This window comes from Rousettus aegyptiacus, unplaced genomic scaffold, assembly GCF_014176215.1.
Source record: "Rousettus aegyptiacus isolate mRouAeg1 unplaced genomic scaffold, mRouAeg1.p scaffold_m13_p_2, whole genome shotgun sequence".
In the NCBI taxonomy this organism is placed as follows: Eukaryota; Metazoa; Chordata; class Mammalia; order Chiroptera; family Pteropodidae; genus Rousettus; species Rousettus aegyptiacus.
This window is the reverse complement of record NW_023416295.1, coordinates 4,468,255-4,492,825: the sequence shown is the minus strand read 5'-3', so window position 1 is coordinate 4,492,825 and position 24,571 is coordinate 4,468,255. Positions and strand designations below refer to the sequence as shown.

The window sequence follows — 24,571 nt, the reverse complement described above, 5'->3', positions numbered from 1 at the left end:
CCTGCTTTTAGGGACACAGAGCAGGGTCAGGGCTCCACCTGCTCCTGCTGCTTCTCAGGTGACTTTAACCGGAATCATCAGAAGCCATTAGGTGTCCTGGGGCAGCTGCCCGGAGCCCTGACAGCATGAAAATGTCAAATGCACATATCCTTCAAGCCAGCAGTTCTCTCTGTGGGCTTTTGTCTTAGGCACACAAAGAGGTGTTGACAGAGATCCTTGCTGTGGCTTTGTCTCTAAAAGCAAAACCATTGGAAACACAGAGAGAAAGAGAGTTGTTAATCTGTGCTGCAGAATTTTCTAAGGCTGACGGGCTGATGTGGGGATTTCCGAGGCAGACTGTCAGGTGAAAAAAGCCAAAGGCACAATGGTGTATAAACTTAGACACAGAAATCAAACCAGAGGGTTTATAGCCAGAGGGCATCTCTAGTTACCGTGGCGGGGTGGGGGATGGGGGGCAGGATTGGGGAGAATTCACCGCCTTCTACCCCTTGGTGTTGGGCCTCAGGGGCGGGGGCAGGGGGGATTCGGGTTTCACTATATTGTTTGTGTGAGTTTTTTTTAGTGAGAAAACGTATGTTCTATTCGTACAACTTAACAGTTCACCAGAAAAAAAGACAATTTGGCTTTCCTGCAAGCGAATGATGGGTTAATTTCCAGGAAAGTAAAAATAAATCTAGGCAACACAGGACCCTGCCAGATACTGAAATTTAATTAGTTTAACTGGAAGACCACACACCCAAGTCTTTGAAGTAGATTAGAAGAGAGAGAAGCTTCCAGAGAGATAAGCCGACTGCGGTCACTGGGTGTCCTGCCCCCGCGAGCCAGCCGTAGTCTGCAGTCGCCGGCGGGGACAGAGCAATAGGGAGGAAGGGCAGCGTCAGATGTGGAGGCGGACAAAGGGTCCTCGGTCCTGCCCTCCCTAGGAAACCCTGACTCGTGAAGAAAAGCGGAGAACGGCGTCCTCCACGCCTTCAGAGGTTCACGAACGGAGGAGAGGATTTGAGGCCGCCCGAGGTGAAGAACTCTGGCCCCGGGCCCGACACATCTGGTTCAATCTCTGACTCACCTCAGTGCTCCTTAGTCTCCTCACTTGCGAAACGTGGATGGTGACAGCCAGCTTGAACCCCGAGCAGAACCGAGTGAGGTTATGTCAAGGAGCGAGTGAAATTGCACGTGGGAGTCGTGTGACTGTGGTCGAATCTTAGCAGCGTTAGGCCTTTGCCCTTAGGTGGGTGGCACAGACCGGGGAACCCTGGACCCCCACATGGAATTTATTTGAGAACCGCTGGGAGGTGCAAAATGTCAAGTTATCAGAATGTCAGCTGGCCCGAGGATTGGGGAGAGACGTGGACCTGCCCCGTGTGAGAACAGAGGTCGTGAACCTTGGCTCCTCTGACAAGTGCAACTGAAAAGCAAAGCGAAGTGACCGAGCCAGCTTGTGTGAACCCCCAGACGGCGTGCAGACCAACTCCCCCCACGTCTAGGCTGAGCTGTGAATTATGCTCTCGACCTCCATGCTAGTGACATTTGGGGTCGGATTGCTCTTTGTTGTGGGGGCCTGTCCTGGGCATTGTCGGTGGTTAACACGTCCTGGCCTTTACCCACTGGATGCCATTGAAATAGCCCATTTGTGACAACCCCGAATGTCTCCAGACGTCATTAAAGCCCCGCCAGCCAAGAATCACTGGGCTAGATCTCCGTTCCGATCTCAAGAGGACTCGAACCGTGTGACCTTGGACAAGTTGACTCACCACTCTGACTCAACCGTCCCCATCTGCAGAATGAGGATTAGAAGCATCAATACGCGTGCGGATTAGACGAGTAAATACATCAGAAACGTGCTTGGCATTGTGCGGAAACTCATCAGAGCCTCGTTTGCATTCTGCTGAGTAAGAGGCAGAATGCTCCAGGCTTGCTCTCGCACCTTCGGGTGCCAAGAACTCACTCCCTGTGTGTCCGTAACTTCATTCACACTTTGTAAGTGTTTGCCAAACCTGCCCCCCAAAAGACAGATTCAGAGAGAAAGGGATTAAGTCACCTGCCTAAAACTGCCCCGTGACTGTCCCAGGGAGCAAGCAAGTAATGTCGAGAGGGAGAATGAGGAAAAATAACCATAAAACAAAGGGAGCTTGGCCCATCCCATCTACGGAGCAGCCTTTCTGCTCGGACCGACCCCGAGTCTCATCCACCCCTTCAAGCCTTTGCCCTGATCGTAGTAACCGCAGACTGCGAGCGTTATCAAGGAGCAAGGGCAAGACCGAACAGGGGTCAGAGAGAGCGTTGACGGGTGCCAGCAGCTGTGATGATCGCGGTGGCGTTCGCAGTGGGGGGCGGTGGGCGGTGCTTGGAGGTGGCCGCGATGGTGCTGACGCGTAGAGAGTGGTCGCGGTGGGGACGGGAGCAGTGGCCGTGTGGCTGATGGTGGTGACCGAAGCAGTTGGCAGTGGCAGAGGAAGGTAGTTGACTCACGCGGCTGCGTCAAAAGCAAGCGCAGCCTGGCGGCTTGTGAGGCAGAGGGCAGGGCACAGGGCCGTCGCCTGCTCGGCGAGGACCCGCGTTCCGTTCCGTCGGTGTTCGAGCTGGTCATAGACGTGTCCGATGGTCCCATGGGCAAGGGCGGGCACTCTCTACCTCTGGCACCGGGTGGCACGTCTGGCACAGAAAAGACGCTTTGTAAATGTTCGTTCCGGGAATAAACACGCGAGACCACGGACTTGGCACCAGGCTGACAGGATCCTGGTCCTACTCGGCCACTTACCAGCCGTGTGACTTCCGAGAAGTAACTCCAGCTCCCGGGGGCGTGTGCGTGCATCGGCGGCTTCTCCGCGCACCTTCGTGGCCGGGCAGGGTTCCGAGCGCCAGAGTCGTGCCACTGACCACGGGACTCGTGGCCCCAACTCTTCAGGAGCTTGCATCCCAGCAGGGACGCACACAGCAAACAAATCCATGATGGAGGCGATTGACCCGCAGCACAGCGGGGTGACTTGGTACACCTGACCCATGGCAGTTTAGCCGGCGTGGCCAGGAAAGACTTCTCGGTGGGTCTGAGACCTGAGTGACGAGAGGGCGCCCTTCCCAAGGAAAAGCCGTGTGTCCGGGGGCTCCTCAGAGAGGGTGGCTCGAGCCACGGGCCAATCGGAAGCGAGGGCGGGCGTGGCCGGGTGGGGGGCGGTTGCATCACCCGGAGCCACCGTGGAGGGCAGGCTGAGGGGTGGCGATGACTTTCTCCCGGCCGGGGGAAGCAGCCAGAGCGGGGGTTTCAGCAGTGGGATGGCCGAGTTTTGGAAGCAGAGCCAGAGCGAGATGCCGTGGATGGAGGAGGAGGAGAGGCGGATCCTCAAGTTTTGTTTAGGCAACGGAGGGGGTGAGGCGAGAAGCGCTGGGCGAAGCGGGGTTCAGAGGGAAGAAGAAATGCAGACTTATTTCTGGCCATGATAATCTCGAGACGACCGCCGGTGTCCTTGATTTCCTCGCCTGCGGAGGGGGATAACGGCAGCGCTTGCGGGGTTGTCGGGGCGTGAAATGGGACGGAGCTCGGGACGTGCCCAGCCCGATGCCCCTCAGTGGCCGGCACCCACGAACGTGCCCCTATTTCCCCGTTTCCCAGGTGCCCGGTGAGGCCAATCCGATCAACATGGTAACCAAGCTCAGCCAACTGACAAGTCTGCTCTCTTCTATTGAAGATAAGGTACTTGGGGGTCCTGTGGCTTCTCTTGGCTTCTCTTCGGTGCCCTCTGAGCTCAGAGGATGCCCAGGCGTGCAGACTCTCGGCACCCTTTGACTCTGTCCCAAAGAATGCTGCCTTCCCTCCGCCTCCCAGCAGCCACAGGAGCCCTGTGCCTTTACGCCCACAGGTCAAGGCCTTGATGCATGAGGGCCCCGAGTCTCCCCACCGACGTTCCCTCATCCCTCCGGTCACCTTCGAGGTAAGTGGCTGTGCTCTGAGCTTCTTAGCCCAAGATTGCCGCAAACCTCTTCCTTCTCCAAAGGAGGAGCAGTGAGTAACATCAAACGGGGAGCCACCCCGAACTGGCTGCATAGTGCCTTGAGGGGGCGTTAGGTACGAGTCCCACCCCTGAGAATGACTGAGTTAGAATCCCCAGGCTCTGGCCCAGAAATGTGTCTTTCTTAATGATCCCCAGAGATTCTGGGGCGTCCATCACAGCCCTGGTCTCACATTCAGAAACACAAAACGAGATGTGCCCCCTTCCCCTCGCCCCCACAGTCCTTTCTAGCCTGACGATGATTCTGTATTAGGATATATTTCCATCTCCTGAGCACGGCAATTGTCTGTCTCCTAATTATTATCAGTCAGGTGTCCCATCCTTGGTTGTAACAAGGCCTGGGAGCTTAAATCTATGAGGAAAATCCTTTCTGGAAGTAGATGACACATCAGATTAATGAGCGTTGTCAAATTAAGCAGCGAAATGAACCATCTTCCAAGGAGTTCATCTGTTTCCTCCACCAAACCTGTTGGCAAAACAGCTGATGAGCGCACAGCGGACTAGCTGGGCTCCTTCCCACCTGTTTGGGATTCTCGGGAGCTGCCAGCAGAACTGTGGGCGTGTGGCCCCGGGACAGGGGAGGCTGGGACATAGAAGCCAGACGGCCCCGCGTGGCACACCGGGGCGGGACGGGCCCAGGGCCGCCCAGCCAAGCAGGCCAGAGGCTCACCGGCCACAGCACGAAAGCCCGGATGGAGAAGGGATGACCAACGTCTCCCTCCCCCTCCTCCCCTCCCTCCTCTTCGCAGGTGAAGGCGGAGTCCCTGGGGATCCCTCAGAAATTACAGCTCAAAGTTGACGTTGAGTCTGGGAAACTGATCATTAAGAAGTCCAAGGACGGTTCTGAGGACAAGTTCTACAGCCACAAGAAAAGTAAGGTCCCCCTCACGCCCGTAACGCTCTCATTGCGCTAGTGAGCGCTCCTACTGGTGACCAGCCAGAGGCGGGCGGCTGGAGAAGTGAGTCCTTCCAGGCATATCCCACCCCTGGTCCAGGACACTTGCCGCCCTGGCCCTCTTCCGGGGAGGGCCACCTCTCCGGCCCCTCCTGCTGGAGGCCCCCCTGCCCCTGTCCATCCCGCCTCCTTCCTTCAAGGCCTGGGGAAACGTGACCGTTCTGTGATGCCCTCCCCCCGACTCGGGGCCAGACCGAAGCATCCGGTCACCCCCCCAGGGCCTGGCCCAGGGCCCTGTACGTGTACGGGGCGTGGCCTGACTCACACAGCATCCTCCGAGGGGCAGCTTCAGGTGCGTGGGCTCCGGAACCGAGCTGTCTAAACGCACATCCCGGCTCTGCCTCTTGGCAGCTGTGTGACCTTGGACACGCCACTTCCCTGCACTGGGCCTCAGTTTCCTCCTCTGGGAAACGGGGATGATAAGGGCGGAGTGGGTAATCTCCGTGGGAGGGTCCTTACGAAAGAGCCTAGCACGTAGGAGCCGCCGTTCTGGGCGCGGCGCCGGGGACGCGGGGCGAGCAGGCGGACGCGGCCTCTGTCTGCCTGCGGCTTACATTCTAGAGCGTTGCGTGGCCAGTAAGTCCCCAACGAGTATAGAAATGCGACGATTTCAGCTCTTGGTTCAGCAGTAAAGGAGACGCCCAGGGGAACGCAGTAGAGAACAACGGGGCGGGAGGCAGTGGAGGAGAGGCGGCCGGGCCAGGCAGTGTGGCCAGAGGCCGGTGGGCAGAGAAACGCATCGGGGGGCCCCGGAGGAGGGGCTCGGGGGATCCGGACGGCACCAGAGCAGAGGGTGGAAAGTGCAGAGGCGGGGCCCTGGCGTCTGCTGCGCGGACTCAGGGCCCACCCGCCCGGGAGGGGACAGCCCCGCGCCTCAGTGACTCCGTTGTGCACAACGAGGGTGACCAACGCGCAGTAAGGCACGACTTTCTGAGCCAGGTTTCCTCCTGCCTCGTCTCCTCACAACGACCTTTGAGGAAAGCAGCTTTACAGAGAGGGAAAGCGACTGAAAGGGCGCGTGTGTTTCGGCTGCCCGCGGGAACTCGGCCGGTAGGTGGCAAAGCCACCTCGTCCCCGACCTCGCCTGCCGTGCAGCTAGGTGGGCCGATGCACGCACACGACTCAGCACAGGGCCAGGCGCTTAGCAGGTGCTCAGCAAACGCTGCTGTTATAATTTGAGCGGGAGGCAGGAGGCTCATGCAGGGCCGGGGGTCAGAAGGAAGGACGGGGGGCCACGTGGCTTCGTAGAAGCCAGCTGGGGTGGGGTGGCCCCTGGCGGGGAGGACAGTGGCACGACTCGCTTTGCTAGGGGATCGAGGACTCGCAGACCAAGTGGAAGAAGGATTAAGGTGTGCCAGGCCTGGCTTTCCCTCCGCTTTGGGTCCCCGCAGCGGCTGGCAGGCAACGGCCCGAGGTGGCTACGCGCAGTCTCAGAAAGCAGGGGGATGGCGGCCCCCGACCGGGGGCCCCATGGAGCTGGTGATCCCCACAGAGTGGAGGACGCTTGAGGGAAGCAGTCGAGTTCCCCAGTGCTGGCTGACAGGTGTCGACTCCCGCCACAGACCGGTTCTTTCTGTGTGTGGCCAACAGGTGTCCCCCGAGATGCTGGGGAAGGGCCGGGGGCTCCCCCTCCCCCTCAAATAAGTTCCCACGGCCACACAGCCGTTCGTGTCCGTTTCGGAGGTTTTCTGGTCTGGGAGCAGTATCCTTCACTCTTCGAGGCCTCCTCACCCACTTAGTAACGCATAACTAGGATAACTAGGGATGCCAGATTTAGCAAATAAAAAATACAGGACGCCCGGTTAAACTTGCGTTTCAGATCTACAACATGTTATTTTTAGTAGAAGTGCATCCCATGCAATACTAGGAACAAGGCTTGTAGTAAAAAATGATTCCTTTTCTGAAACCAAAATTTAACTGGGCATCCTGCATTTTATCTGGCAACCCTCGGTGTGATCCGCATTTTTGTTCCTAATGAAATCATTTGGGAATAGAAAAGAGCAAACGAGGATAAGACAGGAAATATCAAAGTGATTTTGTAGAGGGTAAAGATAAATATTTTTTCCGTGAAACTCGTGTTGTAGTTACACACACACACACACACACACACACACACTCATGCACACACACACACCCCTGCAAAGCTGCATGCATGGATCACCACGTAAAACATATTTTTCCCGGGGTCACAGGCAAAAAAGTAAAAACGAAAGGACGCAAGACCCTGGGCTAGAGCCGTTTCCCTCTTTCCTGACATTTGGCAGCAGAAGACTCTCATCCGTTATAGTAGAAGCCTGACTTGTGGGACGGGATGTTCTGGAGACCATGGCCGATGGCTGGAGTGGAAAGTTGGGGACACGCTGTCACACTGGCCTTGCCACACGGGTGCCCTGTGGGCAGCTGCAGCTCCGCGCCGTCCGCCCACTGTGACCTAGCCCCTGAGTTAGAGTGGCCTTCAGACATCGTCCTGGGCCAGCACCGCCAGCTCTGAAGTGGGCGCCTCGTGGCACGCGGACCTCTCGAGTCCAAGGCGCCAGCTAGCCACAGCCTCGCCCCGTCAAGAGCACGCGCCTGAGCTGTTGTTCAGATGGCAGGCATTTGACCCCATAGTCAAGCCCTACGCATAATGCCCGTTGCCCCCAGAACCGCCTAGGGTTAGCTCTCCAGGGCGGCGGGAACGGAGATCATATGCTCAGCACTGACGTGGCATCGGACACTGGGTTGGACACCGTGGGGCAGAGGATAAGAACACAGATGGGCTCAAGGCTACACTGCCCAAGTTCAAATCTAGGCTTTGTCACTTGCTAGCTGTATCACGTTGGCCTAGTTGCTTAACCTCTCTGTGCCTCTATTTTCTTGTCCGTGAAGTGGGAATAATAAGAAGAAGAATGGATTTCAGTAGCCCGGGTACCGTAACAACGTGTCCAGGCAGAAGCCAGGGAAAGGCGGTCTGCCCCATGTGGCCACGCCCCACCTTGCGACCTCCTGCTCCTGAGTCCCACCTGGGCTGTGGCGCCGAGGTCCAAGGGATGCTCTCAGGGCAGCAGGTGGGTGGGAGCCGGGGGACCAGCCCCGTGCAGGAGGTGGGGGAGTGAGAGAAAGAGCGTAGTCAGCACAGAGCTGTGTCTGAAGCCCAGCCTCGGGTCCCAGCGCGGCCACCGGCGACCTTAGTCCAGCGCTCTCTCTCTGGTCCTCAGCTTACTCCTCTGTCGGATGGGCATCGTGGCGCCCTGTAGGGCTGCTGCGAGCTTTAATGGGTAAACATTGAAGTACATAGTGCCGAGCATCTAGTAGGTGCTCGATAAAGCTAGCTGCCACCACCACCGTCATGATCATCATTGTCCTTCCAGGGTGGCTGTGAGGAGGGCAGAATGGCGCACCAAGGAGAAGGGATCAGGACACGAAGTCCCTAGATGCCGGACCGTGACAGGCTGTCGTATCCGCGCAGGGCTGAGATCCCAGCGTTGGGCGGGACCGCCGTGTCCCCTGCCAGGTTAAGGACTTGCCGACGGTTTGAGCAGGAGAGGGCTGTGTTGAAAGTGGTCGGCGTAGAGCCACCCTTTCCTCTTATCTGTCACAGAGAGTGGGTTACAGCTGAAAGGGGCGGGCCAAACTTTGACAAGAGGAAACAGAAACCTAAGATGAGTGAAGAGATTGTCCGATCGCTCTAAAAGACTTGAGGTTTCTGGGCTGAAGGAAATAACTCCCCGGGTTCTGAGAAGCACTGTCATCTCTTGTCAGTTTAATTCGATGGACGTTTTTCTTCTGAGCCTCTCCATGGGCCAGCCCTGAGTGACAGCCCTCCGAGGAAGAATTGGCAGTTTGGAAGGGGAAGAGGACTTGTATTGGGATGTGTCAGAGGACATGTATTGGGATGTGTGTCAGAGGCAAGGTTAGCCCTTTGGGGAGGGTTGATTATCTCCGTTGTGGGCTGCTTCAAGAGGCTTCATACCTCAGAGATGACTCTGTCTTTGAAGGATGAATAGGAGTTCGCCGAGCACGAGGCAGGGGACGGCACTCAGACTGAGGCAATGGCACATGCGTGGAGTGGAGCGAGGTGTCAGGGAAATCCCGTTACTTCTGGCCTTAAAGGGAGGGGCAGCGGGCCATGGGATCCTGGATGTGGGCACGGCCTTGAATGCCGCTGAGGTCAGGGCTGGGGAGCACTGCGGGTTTACCTCCAGAGGGCGAATGTGCACCTTCGTGACATTACGGGCAGTGGGAACGCCGCCCTCAGGCAGGTGCGGCTGGAAGAGCCACGCTGCAGGTGAGGGACCCTGAGGGCGCCCCGCTCCGGGCAGGAAGGGACGATGCGCAGCGGGTTCGTGAGACCTCAGAGGCGTGGACGCCCAGAGCCTGCCCGCCCTGACCTGAGCAATGCACCTGCCTGGCTCCTGCCCTCCCTCCAGGTGAAGCCTCTGTCACGGCACCTGACCCATCAGAACACAGTTACCCATTCACAGGCTCCTTCCCCCAAACTGGGCAGGGTCTTTATCTTACACACCCTGGGATCGCCACAAGATCTGGTACACACAGGCGCATACTCAGGCACGGCCAACTGACTGAGGTGCTTGCAACATTGCTCATAAATCCCTGGCCCCCCGAACCCCATTAATGCATGTTCCACAGAGGCCAGGAAGTGTGTCTTTTTTGTTCACTGCTGAATCCCTAGAGTCTAGAACAGTGCTTGGCACAGAGTAAGTGATCAATAGATATATACTGAATGAATGAATGAATGAATGAATGAATTCTAGACCAGTGAAATACTAGTTCATGAGGCCGCATGTTTAGGTGGCCTCTGTGACCGGCACCAAGAGGCAGTGCACTTCGGGGTGGGGGGCTCTGGGTAAGCTGGATTCAGGTCCCGGATCCAGGCCTTGCTTCATGGCTCGATAATGGTGAGACTCTGAGGAAGTTACTTAACTGCTCGAAGGCTCCGTACGCACATCCATAAAACAGGGGTTCCTGTGGGGTGGTCATGGGGGCCAGTGGGATAAAGCCCGTCCTTTGCCAGTCCTGGCGTACGGCCCGTTTCCAGTCAAGGTCGTTGTCATGACGCACTGACCACTAGGAGGATCTCTGGCTGCAGGTGTGGGAGCATCCTCGCCCCGTTCATCACCGCGTTCATTGCAGCCTTCTGTGCACAGGAAGAACCGGTTGCTCTGTGAGGAAGCCCTCGCATGTTCACGCACCGAGCAGCTGCTTCGTGCCCAGCGCCAGGGATGCAGAAGCGACCAGCCGGGGAGGTCAAGGCAAAAACAAAGATGTGCACGAATCCATAAACGAGGGAAGGGTCGAGGGGACAAACTCGAGGCTCGGAATTTAAATAGGATGGTGTGACGGTTAGGGGAGAGTGCCATTGGAGCTGAGCCCTGAGGGTCAGGAAGATGCTGGCCACGCACCAAGCCAGGGAAAGAGGCCCTCGGACAGAGGTTCCGAGGAGGGACCAAGCTCGGCGTGTGACAAGGCCAAGTGGCTCCGGCATAGATAACGCGGAGATTGGGCCCCGGTCACGGGGGCTGGGCGATCTGAGCCGCCCTTAGGAGGTTTCAAGCAGGGCAGTGCTGTGATCCCACTTTAAAATGAACTGCGGCTGCCTGCTGTGCTGAGCGTAAATTATGGGGGGAGGGGCACGTGGTGATAGAGAGGCCGATCCGGAGGCCATGGCAGCCTCGAGACGAGGAAAGACAGACTGGGAACGTTGGGAGGTAGGGCTGCTCACGCCCGCTGATGGATGAGAAGGAGGTGCCGAGGGAAAGAGGAACCAAAAAGAGCTTCTAGTTTTACTAACTGTGGAGACAGAGGGGCCGTTTACTGGCCCTGGTAGAACGCTGATCCTGATCAAGCAAGACACCACATCCAGGAGTCAGTCACACAGTCCTGCAAATGGATGTCAAGGAAAACCAGGAATTCGGAGGGAAGGAGACGTGGCCGACAGTGGCAGGTTTGGAGAAGTCTTGGGGTATCCCGGTTGGCAGCGGTAGGAACCATCCTGTGGGACATTTACTTCTGCTGACAGGCGGATAGGATTTCTGAGCTCACAGGACGTCTGCAGTGTCCCTTGGGTGAAACTTCCAGTCAAGACGGCCGCCGAACGCACACATGACCATCAGCTCCCTTCCTAAGGACAGAGCTCACAAGGTCCAAGAGAACAAGAGAAAAAAAATGACGGCGACAAAATTCTGAATGCTGAAAAGCAGATGGATCATGATAACCAACTCAGAGGAACCTAAAGAAGCTGCATTTTAGACAAGTAGTAGGAAAAACTGAGACACCTGACTCATACCACAGAACCCACAAAGGATGCAGGGATCGATAACATCAGGGGCCCTTAGAAGTGGGGGTGAAGGTAGGGTTATGAACGGCAGACGTGGATGAAAAAGAGACAGACAGGCCAGACTCTTCTCCACTCCACAGAGGCAGTGGTTTCCCCTCACGCATTAGGCAGAAGACTAGATATTTGTTCTCCAGAAAAGATAAAAGCCGAGGGGACACCAGGCCGGGCGAGGGCAGAGGAAGCTGCCGGAAACAGAGGACTCGCCAGCAGTCACTTCCTGAATGCAGCCTTCCTCCCCGCCCGCCTGGAGTGTGCCCGCCAGGCCCACGCCCTGCAGGAAGGAAGCGGGGAGAGTCTTCTCCGGAGCATATGACCAGCACAGGGGCAAAAATCGAAAGACATTGCCATCGAGTGGTTTCCCCACAAATCGGCCCGCGAACCGCCCGGGGAGAAGCGCTGCTTGCTGGGCCCCCCGCCTCTCACAGACGGCCAGGGACCCCCGGACGCCGGAGGGAAGCCTGGACCAGGACACAGCGAGACTCAGGGCAAAAATCAACCAAAAGACTAAAAAATGGGAAGAAACGCATTATGAAGACTAAAAGAACCAGGATCATGAAACGAGAACAGAATGCAGTTTTAAAAAGAACGTTCCGAGAACGAAATAAAAATGAGGAAGGAGGGGTAGGGAGGGAGGGGGGGGGAGGAGGGAGAAAGGAAGGGGAGATGAACACACAGCAGAAATGTTTAGAAACAAAAAAATCAGCAGAAGGGTGGAAAGGTAGAGGTGGGCAAAGTTCCCAGAAGGTAGAACAAATGGACAAAGCGAGGGGGAAAGAGGAGAGATTTTTAAAAATTAAAAGACCAGTCAAGGGGTCAAATACCGACGTAATAAGTGTCCATAAGAGAAAACAGAAACAGAGTGAGAAAATTTACTAAAAAAAAAAAAACAATTCAAGGAAAAAAAACCCCTGTGGACTGAGCGACACCTGTTTCCAGGTTGGAAACGGCCGGTCGGCCGTGCGCCCATCACAGTGGAGGAGATCGATCTGCCCAATGCTGGAAAGTCTTACAGCTCTGGATTCAAAGAAAAGACCCTGCGGACCTCAAAGCAACAGACAGAAAGACAGACTGTGTTAGGCGAGGGTCCCCACGACCACCTGCAGGTCCAGCGACTCGCCGGGAGGACTCACGGGGCTCAGCATAGTCACACGGCTGTGACTGATCCCAGTGAAGGGACACCTGCCAAAATCAGCAAAGGGAACGGTACGTGGGGTGGAGTCCGGGGGGCAAAAGGCACGAGCTTCCGGGAGTTCCCCCCCAATGAGGTGCTACAAGACGTGTCAAGTGTCGTCTACCAGGTGCACGAATGAGAGACTCGGCGCCCATGGTTTTTCCCGGGGGCTGGCCACACGCGCGCCCCCTTCTGGCACGTGCCCAAATGCCAGAGGCCCAGGAGGAACGCGGTGTTCCGCGGGACCCGCACGGCGTGCACCGTTCAGGCTCCGGCGGCTGCCGTCGTCAGCTCCGCGAGTGCCGGGGGCCCTCCCAGAATCTCAGGTCCCAGGTGCCGGCGGGCGGCCACCTCGCAAGCAGGCTTTTCCAGGCACGCTCCTGCACGCGGGCCCGTCTCAGCGGCCACCGACAGAGCGCGGTCCCCGGCGTCTGAGGAAAATGGCTCCAGACGTAGAGTTGGCGAAGCGTGAGGGTAGAGTTTTCAAACACGCGAGGCCTCCGAAAACGTATCGCTCGTTTTTCCTTTCTTGAAAAGCTACTGGAGATGTTGCTCTACCAAAACGAGAGCATAAACCAAGAAAGAGGAAGACGTGGGGTCCCCCAAGATGGTGTCCGATACCAGAGAGACAGAGGCGAATGGGGTCCTGGATGCTGGAGAAGGAAGATCCTAAGGGAATCAACGCATCGGGCCTAGAGGTCACCTGTCCAGAGAAGACAAGGCTCAGAGGCTGTGGGAGAGGCTCCCTCAGGATGACAAAACCAATTTAAGGGTGCGATCCCAGGGAAGACGGTCACAAACAGAGAGTTAGGACCCATGAAAACACGCGGCGATTCTTAATAACTCCAGGAAAAACGAAGAGTTGTCAGGGCTTGTCTCTCAATAGCAGTTGCGTAGTCATAATTTAAACAGTGCTGCTGACCTGGCCAAAATGGTGATATGATGTTCGGAAGGATGACAGGGAAGAACCAACATTATGCACCGGTCGGGGTAGAGGGATGGCGAGCGGGGAGACAGGCCGCGTGCGTGAACGAGAGCCGAACCGTCATCTTCCGTAGCGCAAAGTCGATGTGTAATAGAAAATATTGACACATCTAGCACTGAAACACCAGGAATTAGCACACCAGCATGCTGTTCGGAGGTGGAGTAAAATTCCAAAAGAATCCATAACGAGAATTGAACGCGCCCCCTCTGGGACGTTGGAGGGAGGTGGGTTTGGGGCTGCCATTGTGTGTGCAAATCCTGTAGAACAATTCGAGTCTTTTAATCATTGATAAAAGTAAAGAAACCTTAATTTAGATGTAAAATAAAAGCAAAGCAAAAAAAAAAAAAAGGGAGGGAGGGAGGGAGGGACAGAAGTGGGAGGAGAAGGTAGAGAGAAAAAGATGAGGTGTCGGATGTTCTTGCTTCTGCTCTGGCCAGGCCGCCTCTCGCTTGTCCCAGGCACCTCCCCAGGTGTGAGCCCCTCCCCAAAAGAGCAGCCGGGAGCAAAGGGATCTGGGAGATTCAGCACGAATTCGGTGTTCAGCCCGGGGACGGGAAAGTCAGCGTTGCTGATGGTCGGATGCCCGAAATATTGGAGACGGTACACATTGGGTGAGGAGTTGACGAATGAATAAATGAACTTCCATTCCTCTTAAGTCCTGCAGCTCATCAAGTCTCAGAAGTTTCTGAACAAGCTGGTGATTTTGGTGGAAACAGAGAAGGAGAAGACCCTGCGGAAGGAATACGTTTTCGCCGACTCCAAGGTAAGTGACAACAGACTGCGATGGGCAGGGGGGGAGTGACGGACGCCTGAGGGGCGCGTGGTCCCCGAGGCTGGCTTTGTGCCCGGAAGTTCGCACCATTAGCTCGCTCCGTTCTCACAGCCCGTTTCCTCCCTGGGAGCGCCGAGCCCAGGAAGGTGAGGCGACACGTTCCAGAGCAGTTGGAATTCGAGGGGTCGCAACCCTGTATCTTCCCCTCTGTCATGCTGCCTGCCCAAGAGGGTGCATCCTTTATCGAGTCTGCCCAGCCCCCAGCCGCACGGGGAGGAGCTGGGCTTCTCTGGGCTGCACTCGGCAGCACTCCAGGGCACCCCAGACTTCACCCTGAGTCCCAGCGAGCATCGCCTCCATTCCTGCTCTGTGCCCGCTCTGTAGAAACGAGGTGCCCTGCCAGGACCGGCTCCTGGAGTGAGCGAGTGGAAACACGAGGCGTCTGGGGGTGTCGTGGTGGGCCTCCGTGCCGCCAGAGGTGGGGTTCTCTGTGAACCGATCTCATCTCCCACCGTCTGGGCCCTGCCGTTTATCCTTCAGGGGACAGGGCGCCTGAGGCAGGGCGCAAAGGGCTCCCACCACAGCAGGGAGGGAAGGAGGAAGAGAGGGTCAAGGCTGTCACAGGGACGGCCCCCACCGAGTGGCCCGTGGGCGACGGGGCAGGGGTGCGCTGGTGGGAGGGGCAGGGAGGACCGGGAGGAACGGGAGAGGGGGCAGGAAAACCCAGACATGGGGGCCAGACCGGCGATGGCAGGCGGAGAGAGAGCACGCGCCTGGCGGGCCGTCGTTCTGGGCGCAGGGCCGTCAGGTCAAAACCCAGTGCCGCCCATTGCCGCGGGCTCGAGATTGCGGCACGGCGGTAAACGGAGGCACCGAATCCTGAGCCGTCCCTTACTCAAGGCCGCTTTCCGTAAGCACCGCCATCCATCAGATAGGCGGTCGGGTCGACTCGCATGAAATCGCCATCACCGCAGGTCTGAAATAGGAAACACTGGTCGCGTCACACAGGACGACCCCGAATCGCCGGGTGCGTGTTCGGTCAGCCGGCCCATTTGACAGGCGACTGACCGAGGAAGGACCGTGTAGGGGGCCGGGACCGCCTTCGTGTGTTCTTTTCAATTAGTTTCTTGACTTTAAATTTTCTTTCATGACCCAAGTGATCTTTTCTCAATGGTGAAAAAGTTACGAACAAGCAAAAAGTTTAAAACAGTAACACCCATATAGACCGCTAGTAAACCTCGAACGATGTATTTCAGGATTATTATTTTTTTTTTTTTAAATAAAAATGCAATGATGCTATTCATGCATTTTCGTCAATTGGCTTTTGATACCTGACGATATATTCGGGCCGTCTGTTCTTATGGATAAGGTGTTTCTGCGCCACGGTTTTTAAGCCGTATGGCATTGCAGCGTATGGATGACCCATAGGGCAAGTAGTAACGCATGTCCTGAGTGGACATCAAGGTCGCCTCTAACTGTTTCCGTCCTGAAACGCATGTTGCAGGAACCGTGATGAATGGCTGGGCCTTCGTTCGGTTCCTGACTGTTTTCCTAGAGTCAGGTCCTTGCAGAGAGGTGGCTGAGAAGCCGCTCCTTAGACTTCGGGTGCACGTCTCCCACGTGCTCCCCCGGAAGTTCGTACTGACTTGCGCGTCCCTCTGGGTTTCCTCAAAGCTGGCTAAGCCCTTTGAGCGCGTAATGCGCGGGGAGACAGAGGCCTTTCTGAGTGTGTCTGCCCTTCAATCCGCAGAAGAGAGAAGGCTTCTGCCAGCTCCTGCAGCAGATGAAAAACAAGCACTCGGAGCAGCCGGAGCCGGACATGATCACCATCTTCATCGGCACCTGGAACATGGGTAGGTCCGGCCGCCTCCCCCTGTCGCCTCCCCTGGGGCACCGCTTCCTGCCCCCCCACACCGCACCCTCGAATGGGCGGGGCTACGTCGGACGCGCCCACCCCCGGCCCCCCAGCACAGCTCTTTCTGGGGAATCCCACCCTTTTCCTGAGACGATGGGTACGAGGACGGAGCCCTAGGACCCCGAGAGCTTCGCTTGTCTAAATTGGAAGGTCTTAGGTGAAGAGTCTGAACATCTGGGTGAAAGGACCGTGGGCGGCGCCCAGCTTTAGGCGAGGGGCCCGGGCCTGCGGCGAGAACTCCCAAGCTTCACATAGATGACAGATTTATATATATTTACATCCTAAATGTAATCATGCCAAGTGTTTAGTGTAAGTATTCAGGTGGCAATGAGAAAGTAAGTAGATATAGGCCGTCCAGTTGAATTTGAATTTCAGATAAATAGATGCTGCATGGGACACGCTTATTCTAAAACCTACTCGTTGTTTATCTGAAATTCAACTGTAACTGGGCATCTGTCTCCTCCCCACCCCCCTGCCCACACAGCATTGTCACCCGGCAGCATCCAGGAGGAAGGGGACAAGTAGCGGCCACTCGCTGAGGGACACGGTGTGCAGCTCCCGGCCTGGCGGCTGAGTGGACTGCGGCCTGAGCCCCCGACTCTCCTTCACGCGCTGCCGGCCCTCCCCAGGCCTTCGCGGGGCCGCGGCAGCACTGCCGTAGCGCTCGGACCCGTGCCCCGGTGTCCTGCGTCCCCATCTGTCCTCTCCAGGGCTCCTTAGTGGCACCCGATCGCGTCGGCGCTCACGCTCGGTTCATGCACGTGGCCGCACACATGGCTCCTTCCCGCCTTGTCCTCTGAGCATGGCGGGCTAGATTTGGCTGGGCCTGGGGCAGCTGTCCTGCTGCACAACTGCAGGGGGCGCCCTTCCCACAGGGGGCAGTGGAAGGAGCTGGCCGCACCAGGGCAAGATGGGCGGGTGGCCCCAAGCAGAGACCAGCCGTGCTCCTACCGTGAGCCTTGGGGGGGAGCAGAACTCAGTGGCCGTCAAATTAGTTCTCGAGTTTTTGGCACTTGTGAGCCAAGAAGGTTACGTCTTTGGGGGGAAAAGTTTACTCAACCATCATGGGCGTTGAGAGGAGAAATAATAACTCTTTCATCATTTCTTTACTGAGCTACTTCGACTCAGTTTTTGGAATGGGGGTGGAGGGGGTTGTCCACGCTCCTCCCGTTTCTCTTTCTGACACCCTCACATCGCTCCGATCGAGGCTGAGATCTCCTTCGGGAGGAAGCTATTGTTGTCCCCCAACCGTGGGCCGTAAGCTCCACCCCACACCTGGCAGCCTACTGGGCCATCTTGCCCACAGAATGTCAGTCCCTTGAGGAGTGTGTCCCGGGTACCAGGGTAGCCCCAGAGACTGGCCGCAGTTTGACATCTCGTCCAACTAGTCAGGATGCCCCGGGGACTTGTCTGGTCTTTCGAGCCTTTGAAACGTAACATGATCTTTAAAAAGAAACCTAAGCGGCCTCTGACCCTACCGGACACCCTCAGGGATAACAGTACCTTAGCTCTCCATCTGGGACGTTTTGTTGGGGGGCCGGAGTGGTTTTTGTGACTATGCGTCTGCCCCGCACCCCCGGGACTCCCCCTACCTCTGTCTGAAATTCTTCCAATGTGCCTATGACTCACTTGGTGTTGGGTTTTGCTGTTGAAGGTAACGCACCCCCTCCCAAGAAGATCACGTCCTGGTTTCTCTCCAAGGGGCAGGGAAAGACGCGGGACGACTCTGCCGATTACATCCCCCATGACATCTACGTGATCGGCACCCAGGAGGACCCCCTGGGGGAGAAGGAGTGGCTGGAGATCCTCAAAAGCTCCCTGCAGGAAATCACCAGCATGACTTTTAGAACGGTGAGCAGCGGTCATGGCCCCGGGTGGGACTCTGGGGCCGTGGGCTTTGCGAGGCCAGCCAGGAGCGTCTCAGAGGCAGGAGCAGCTCGGCCTACTGGCTCTCGGCTTCCAAAGATGCCCGGGTGCTCAGTGGTCCCTCTGCCACTCCCCGCCCCCTTCCAGGGCCAGAGAGGGGCACCTGCGTTCAGAAATCAATGGGGCCCATAGGCGTTGCTGAAAATCACGGGGGTCCTCCCGCGGCCCTGCCGGTGCCCGCACATCCTCCGTCCTTCCTCGGTACCTCGTCAGCCCCAGCTCCCAGCGCCAAGATTCTTTGTCTCGTCTGTGGGATGTCCTTAGGTGTCCCCTAGCGTTTAGGGATTACAGACAGGGAGCCCCGCACCATGCAGGTGAGGGCTGAGTGAGAATCTCCGGGTGTTCTGGGGTCGGGCACTACGCCCTGACCCGCGGTCACCAGTGTCCTCCCCACCAGATCGCCATCCACACCCTCTGGAACATCCGCATCGTGGTGCTGGCCAAGCCGGAGCACGAGAACCGGATAAGCCACATCTGTACCGACAACGTGAAGACGGGCATCGCCAACACGCTGGGTGAGCGGGCAGGGGGCCGGGTCCTTCCCGCCGACGTGCGTCCATCCGGACCGGGGCCACGGGCGCTCCCCGGACTAAACCCGAGTCTCACGTCCTGGGATGCCCTTGGTCCCGGGCAGCCTGGGGCAGCCGGTCCCCCCACCGAAACTCGCCCCCCACCGAAGCACCACTGCTTCGAGGTCCTGGCGGAGGTGCGGGTTCCTGCTGAGCGGGTCTCAGGTGGAGCCTGGCAGTCTGCATCTCTGACGACTGCCCGTGGACGTCAGCGCTGCTGGCCCACAGGCCCCGCCTTGAGTGTCAGGGACCTAGGACGGGGCTTGATGGACTTGCCGTGAAGGGCCAGAGAGTAAATACTGGCGGCTTTGCAGGCCATAGGTCACTCCTCCTCCTCGCAGCAGTCACAGAAAAGCAAACACAGGGGCATAAAATGAATGGGAAGGGCCATTCTGTAAAACAGGGGTCCCCAACCCCTGGGCCATGAACTGGTACTGGTCCGTGGCCTATGAGGAACTGGGCCACACAGCAGGTGAGCGGCAGGCTAGTGAGCGAAGCTTCGTCTGTATCTGCAGCCGCTCCCCAGCGCCGGCATCACCGCCTCGGCTCCGCCTCAGATCCTCAGGCATTAGATCCTCACAGGGGCACCGGTCCCTGGCGCCACAAAGCTTGGGGACCGCTGCTGTAACATGTCATAGCACAGCCTGTGGGCTCGATTTGGCCCTGATCTAGACTGAGACCGCCTGAGGCGGGGTGGGGAAGTGCAGGCATCCCCCTTGAGCCGGGGGGACCCACGCGGGTGCCTCAGAGAAGTGAAACAGGAGGGTGGCACCGCAGAGTGAGAGTCTGCGTGTGGGAATGCACGTGCGTGTGGGCGTGCACGCCCGTCGTGAGCGCCGGCCTGCGCGGGCGTGCGAGCGTGCGGGGCCCGTGTGTGTGCGTCTGGGAGTGCGTGTGGCAGGTGCACCCACGTGGGCCGTGGGCGGAGTCGAGGGCGGCGCCCGGCAGGTCCCGCGGTGGTTGGAGTCGGGGGCAAGACGGTCCCAGAGATGACAGGAAATAGAAGCGTAGCTGCCATCGGGGGCGAAAGCGCCGTCAGCATTTCTGCTGACAGACCGCGCGCTGCCCCGCGTCCACACCCACCGGTCCCGCCTTCCTTCCTGTCTCGGTGGCCGCCCTGCTCTGCAGCCCACACCCGCCTGCTAGCCCGTGCCCCATCTCTGTGCGGGCTGCCTGTCCCCCCCGACTGGCCCCTCCCGAGGAAGCAGGGCTGGATCGTCCCCAAGGTCCTTTCGCTCATGCTCTGCCCAGACGGAACGGGAGCCAAATGGGTCCGTTTAAGTGTTCTAAGAGCCACGCTGAAGAAAGGAACAGGAAAAGGCGAAGTCGTTTTTAATAACACATTTGTCAAACCCCATACGTTTGAAACATTACCATTTCAATCTGCATGGACCGAAGTCGCCATTTCAATAAGGAAAACCATTAGATAGTCTACATTGTTTTCCTCACTGAGGCCTGTGATGCCGATGTGTCTTTTACACTGATAGCCCAGCTCAGTTTGGACTGGCCGCCTTTCAAGGGCTTGATCTGTAGGCTCGTAGCTACTGTGTCGGATCCAGCAGGTCCTCAGACGCCAGCCCGTGTCAGAACCACCTCGAGCAGAGGTGGGCAAACTTTTCTCTAAAAAGGCGGGCGGTGAACATTGCTTTGCCTTGCGGGCCATGCAGGCCCTGTCCACGGGGGTGGCTGTGGTCCGGTAAAATGTTCCTTATGGATTCTACACTTCAATTCCATAACATTTTCATGCGTCACAGAATATTCTTTTGACTTTTCCCCCAACAATTTAGAAAGGTAAAAAAAAAAAAAAACCACGTTTAGCGGGCGGTAGGCCCAGCGTATGCCCACCCCTGACCTAGAGGACTCACAAAATGCACATTCCTGGGCCTCGCCCCTAGAGTTTCTGATTCCGCAGCCCTGGCATGGGGCCTGAGGACGTGCACGTCCCGTAAGTTCCCCAGTGACACTGAGGCTGCTGGTCCAGGGAACACACTTTGAGAACCGCTAGAACAGCGTAAACCAGACAGAAAGCGAGGTGGTCTCGGTACAGGACCCCGGAGTTGGCTGGGTGGGAGGTCAGCCCGCCGAGTCCTGGCTCCTTCTCGCTGCCCTGCCCGCTCGGCGTGTGGGCGGCCGATCGCTCCTTGTGGGCAAACACCAGCGTGGGTTCCCTGGCAGCCTCCTCCCTCCCTCCCTCGGCCCCGCAGACTCCCCCAGGGCTGCTGGTCGTGCCCCCCCTCCGCCCCCCGCTTTCTTGCTGTCCCGGAGGGCTCCTGCCTCCTCCTCCCCGCCCCCGTCCCGTCTCCCTCCCCGAATGAAGCCTCTTCGCCTTCTTCCTCGGCCTCCACTTCCCCGTCTGTTAATTGCTTGCCTCGCCTTGATTTCCTGCCACCTGACAAGTTTGCCCACTCGAGAACTCTGACCTCCTCCTTCTCCCCCCCACTTAGGGAACAAGGGAGCCGTGGGGGTGTCCTTTATGTTCAACGGAACCTCCTTGGGGTTTGTCAACAGCCACTTGACTTCTGGAAGCGAAAAGAAACTCAGGTAATGGTGCTCCTTCCCGAGAGCCCGCGCCGGGGTTACTCCCCAGGCGCCCCTCACGCCCCTAGCTGAACACCGCGCCGACCCCTCGGCCCTCGGCGGGGACCCTGTCCCATTGGCCTCTGAGCGCTTTTCCCACGGTCTCGTCATGGACCACAGCAGCACAGTAGTGGCCTCCCGTGGGGAGAGACCTTTCTGAGGGACGGAACCCACATTTCCCTGTGTTGTCACCCTAATAGATGCCTCAAGACCACTCCTTTCTAAAGGGCAAAACCACACCTGGGCACCCGTCCCCGTCAAAGCCCGTCTGCCTGATGGCGGCCCAGTTGTGAAGACGGCCGTCTAGAATGGTCGGGATTCTGATTCTCCGCGGAGCAGATGCTCCCGGGGCCCCTGCCCTGTGTCCCCAGTCCGGCCCGAAAGGCCCTTTGCCCCCGGCCGTGCCCCAGCCGCACGTAAGGTGTTTGCTGCGGGGGTGGAGATTCGATACCTCGATTCCTCCCGCCCACCCCCGCCGACACCCCCTCTGACTTCCTGCCATGGCGGACCAGGAACCCTGTGCTAAGATGGCTGTTGGTCATTTAATTAGGCGAAACCAAAACTATATGAACATCCTCCGGTTTCTGGCTCTGGGAGACAAGAAGCTAAGTCCCTTTAACATCACTCACCGCTTCACTCACCTCTTCTGGCTCGGGGATCTCAACTACCGCGTGGAGCTGCCCACCTGGGTAAGGAGCTGCCCGCCCGGGGCTGGGCTGCAAGGGACGGAGGCCCCCTCGAGTTAGCTCAGGTCAGAATCACGCAATCTGAGCCAGGCCAAGGCAGCCGCTCCCCCTGGGACTCAACACTGTTCTTTCGCGAGGGTTCAGCTCCCCTCACACCCAGTCCCCACCTGACCGTCCCAGCCACACCCCGTCTCGGGTCCTTCAACCTTCCCTGGGATCGGGTCCCCTCAGCCTGCCAGCCCCAGATCCCAGGAAAGGCTGAAGTCTAAGAAGACCAGATCAGTTCTGTTCTGCAAATCACGGGCCACAGGCCGGCCCACGGGTGACTTTCTTTAAGCGGGACGTCCACGCGAGGTCCAGTGAACAGCAGTCAGGGGCTTCGTGGCACAGACACAGGAAAGGGGGAGTGGACAGGCATGGCCGCTGGACACGTCTAGAACCAGACGTGGTTGTTTTGGGTGCTCCTGGAAGACGTGGCCGAGGCCGGGCCTGGAGCGGAGCAGAGCCCGTCTGCCCGGGACCCTTAGCTACCAGCCCAAGGTGTCCCCGTAGGACAGGGGTGTTGAATGCTTTTGCTTTGCTGCCCGGGAGGGAGAGGGAGGATGCCAGAAATGGACCCAGTGTTATGGAGGAGAGGAAATCCTGGGAAAGAGACAGGTCGGTTACAGGTCGCTGACAGAGCTGGGAAGGAGCCCAGACCTTCTGACTCCCCTTCCCAGACGTTACCCAACACCCCGCATCCCTCGGCTGCCTCGGCCTCACCCAGCCGGCCGGCACGGGCTGAGCAGCATGGCCCATTTGTGCCCGTTTTGCCTCCCCGACCACACCACCCCCCTCCCCCCACCACCCCCTTCCGGTCTCAAGAAGCCCCTCAGGCCAAAGCTCCTTCTCCTGCCGAGCAGGGACATGGGAGAGGGGTGGATGGGGACCCTTCCCAGTCTGAGGGGCTATCACAGCGGTTCACTCACCACGGCAGAGGCCAGAAACTTATGTTATTGGGTTGACATTTCTAATTTCCCAATAACTGCTCTGGCTGAGTGTTTCCTATAAAATGGCGGGGTTAAGAAGTACCCACCCAGCAGCCGCCAGGGGGCCAGGGTCTGGAGTGGCCCCAGGGGCTCTGGGACCTGAGAGGCGGGTGGCAGGTGGCAAGGTGCCTCCTTACGCTGGCGAAGAGGGGCGGCTGACCAGTGGCCGTGCTCTTGCTGCAGGAGGCCGAAGGCATCATCCAGAAGATCAAGCAGCAGCAGTACGTGGACCTCCTGTCCCACGACCAGCTGCTGATGGAGCGGAGGGACCAGAAGGTTTTCCTGCACTTCGGTAAGAGCTGCCGGCCTCGCCTTCGGGGCCTCTCCGGCCAGCACTGCCTCCCGTTTTCCCAGAACACCCTGGGGTGGGGCGGGGGAAGGAGCACACCTGGGGAAGAAGGGAACTCTGGCCAGGTGAGGAACATGAGGCGTGAAAGCCGAAACCCGGGCTTTGCTCGATTTCAGAGGAAGAAGAAATCACATTTGCGCCCACCTACCGTTTTGAAAGACTGACTCGGGACAAGTACGCCTACACGAAGCAGAAAGCCACGGGGGTGAGTCCTCTCCACGACACCCCCCTGCCCTCCCGCCCCGCCCCGCACCTTGCCCATCTCACGCCTCTCATGCCTGTTCCCATAAAGGTGAACAGCATGGGAGGCGCATCCTCAGCTACTAGGTAGCAAAAAAAGAAAAAGAAAGAAAGAAAATTAGAAATCACACATTGACTGCGTCACAGAGCGAAGACCTCTCTCAAGGAGAGGCACGGCAGCCTGACTTGCGACTCTATGGAATGTACCTTCTGTCCCGTTATTTTAAGGTTCTGAGAGGATGTAAAGCATTATGTCCTTAACTGGGTTCTAAATGAAGCTCATTAAAAAAAAGAAAAAGAAAAAGAAAGAAAGAAAGAGAGAAAGAGAGAGAGAGAGAGAGAGAGAAAGAGAGAAAGGAAGGAAGGAAGGAAGCAAGGAAGGAAGGAAGGAAGGAAGGAAAGAAGGACAGGAAGGAAGGAAGGAAGGAAGGAAGGAAGGAAGGAAGGAAGGAAGCAAGCAAGGAAGGAAGGAAGGAAGGAAGGAAGGAAGGAAAGAAGGACAGGAAGGAAGGAAGGAAGGAAGGAAGGAAGGAAGGAAGGAAAGAAGGACAGGAAGGAAGGAAGGAAGGAAGGAAAGAAGGACAGGAAGGAAGGAAGGAAGGAAGGAAGGAAGGAAGGAAGGAACAAACAAACAAAGAAACAAACAAAGAAACAAAGAAAGGAAGAGAAAGAAAGAAAGAAATCCTACGGTCAAATATATTTGCTCATCTGCCAAGTGAATCATTATTAAACAAGCTTCTTTGTTGCTGGGCTTCCCCGAGCCCTGTGAGTTTGCGTGCGATGTAGTTTTCCGCGAGGAAATGCATGTGCCAAACTCGATTGGCCACAGAATGCCAATTCATGTCTTATGGGGCCACTTGGAACAGTGCTCGGGGAAAGCCGCAGTAGAGCATTTATTCACTCCTGTTAACAGATGTTTACTGATGACCTATGATGGGCCGGGCGCTTTGCTAGGTGGCGGGAGATTAAACACAAGAGAGACGTCTGCCCCCAAGGAGTTCACAGTAGGAAAGACAAGGTGGACACAGCACTGGCTAACCGGAGGGAGAATGTGGTG

The 24,571-nt window shown here is 57.5% G+C and overlaps 1 protein-coding gene across 1 annotated transcript in view; it reads left to right on the top strand.

Moving 5' to 3' along the window:
* Positions 1 to 24,571, top strand: part of INPP5D (inositol polyphosphate-5-phosphatase D) — a 111,199-nt gene that overhangs the window by 60,024 nt on the left and 26,604 nt on the right. The window contains exons 7-17 of the mRNA XM_016134731.2: positions 3,608 to 3,688; positions 3,855 to 3,926; positions 4,754 to 4,877; positions 14,109 to 14,215; positions 15,975 to 16,077; positions 17,794 to 17,990; positions 18,463 to 18,580; positions 21,079 to 21,175; positions 21,762 to 21,900; positions 23,109 to 23,217; positions 23,391 to 23,479. Coding sequence (XP_015990217.2) covers positions 3,608 to 3,688; positions 3,855 to 3,926; positions 4,754 to 4,877; positions 14,109 to 14,215; positions 15,975 to 16,077; positions 17,794 to 17,990; positions 18,463 to 18,580; positions 21,079 to 21,175; positions 21,762 to 21,900; positions 23,109 to 23,217; positions 23,391 to 23,479 — 1,236 coding nt within the window. The remainder of the gene's footprint in view (positions 1 to 3,607; positions 3,689 to 3,854; positions 3,927 to 4,753; positions 4,878 to 14,108; positions 14,216 to 15,974; positions 16,078 to 17,793; positions 17,991 to 18,462; positions 18,581 to 21,078; positions 21,176 to 21,761; positions 21,901 to 23,108; positions 23,218 to 23,390; positions 23,480 to 24,571) is intronic.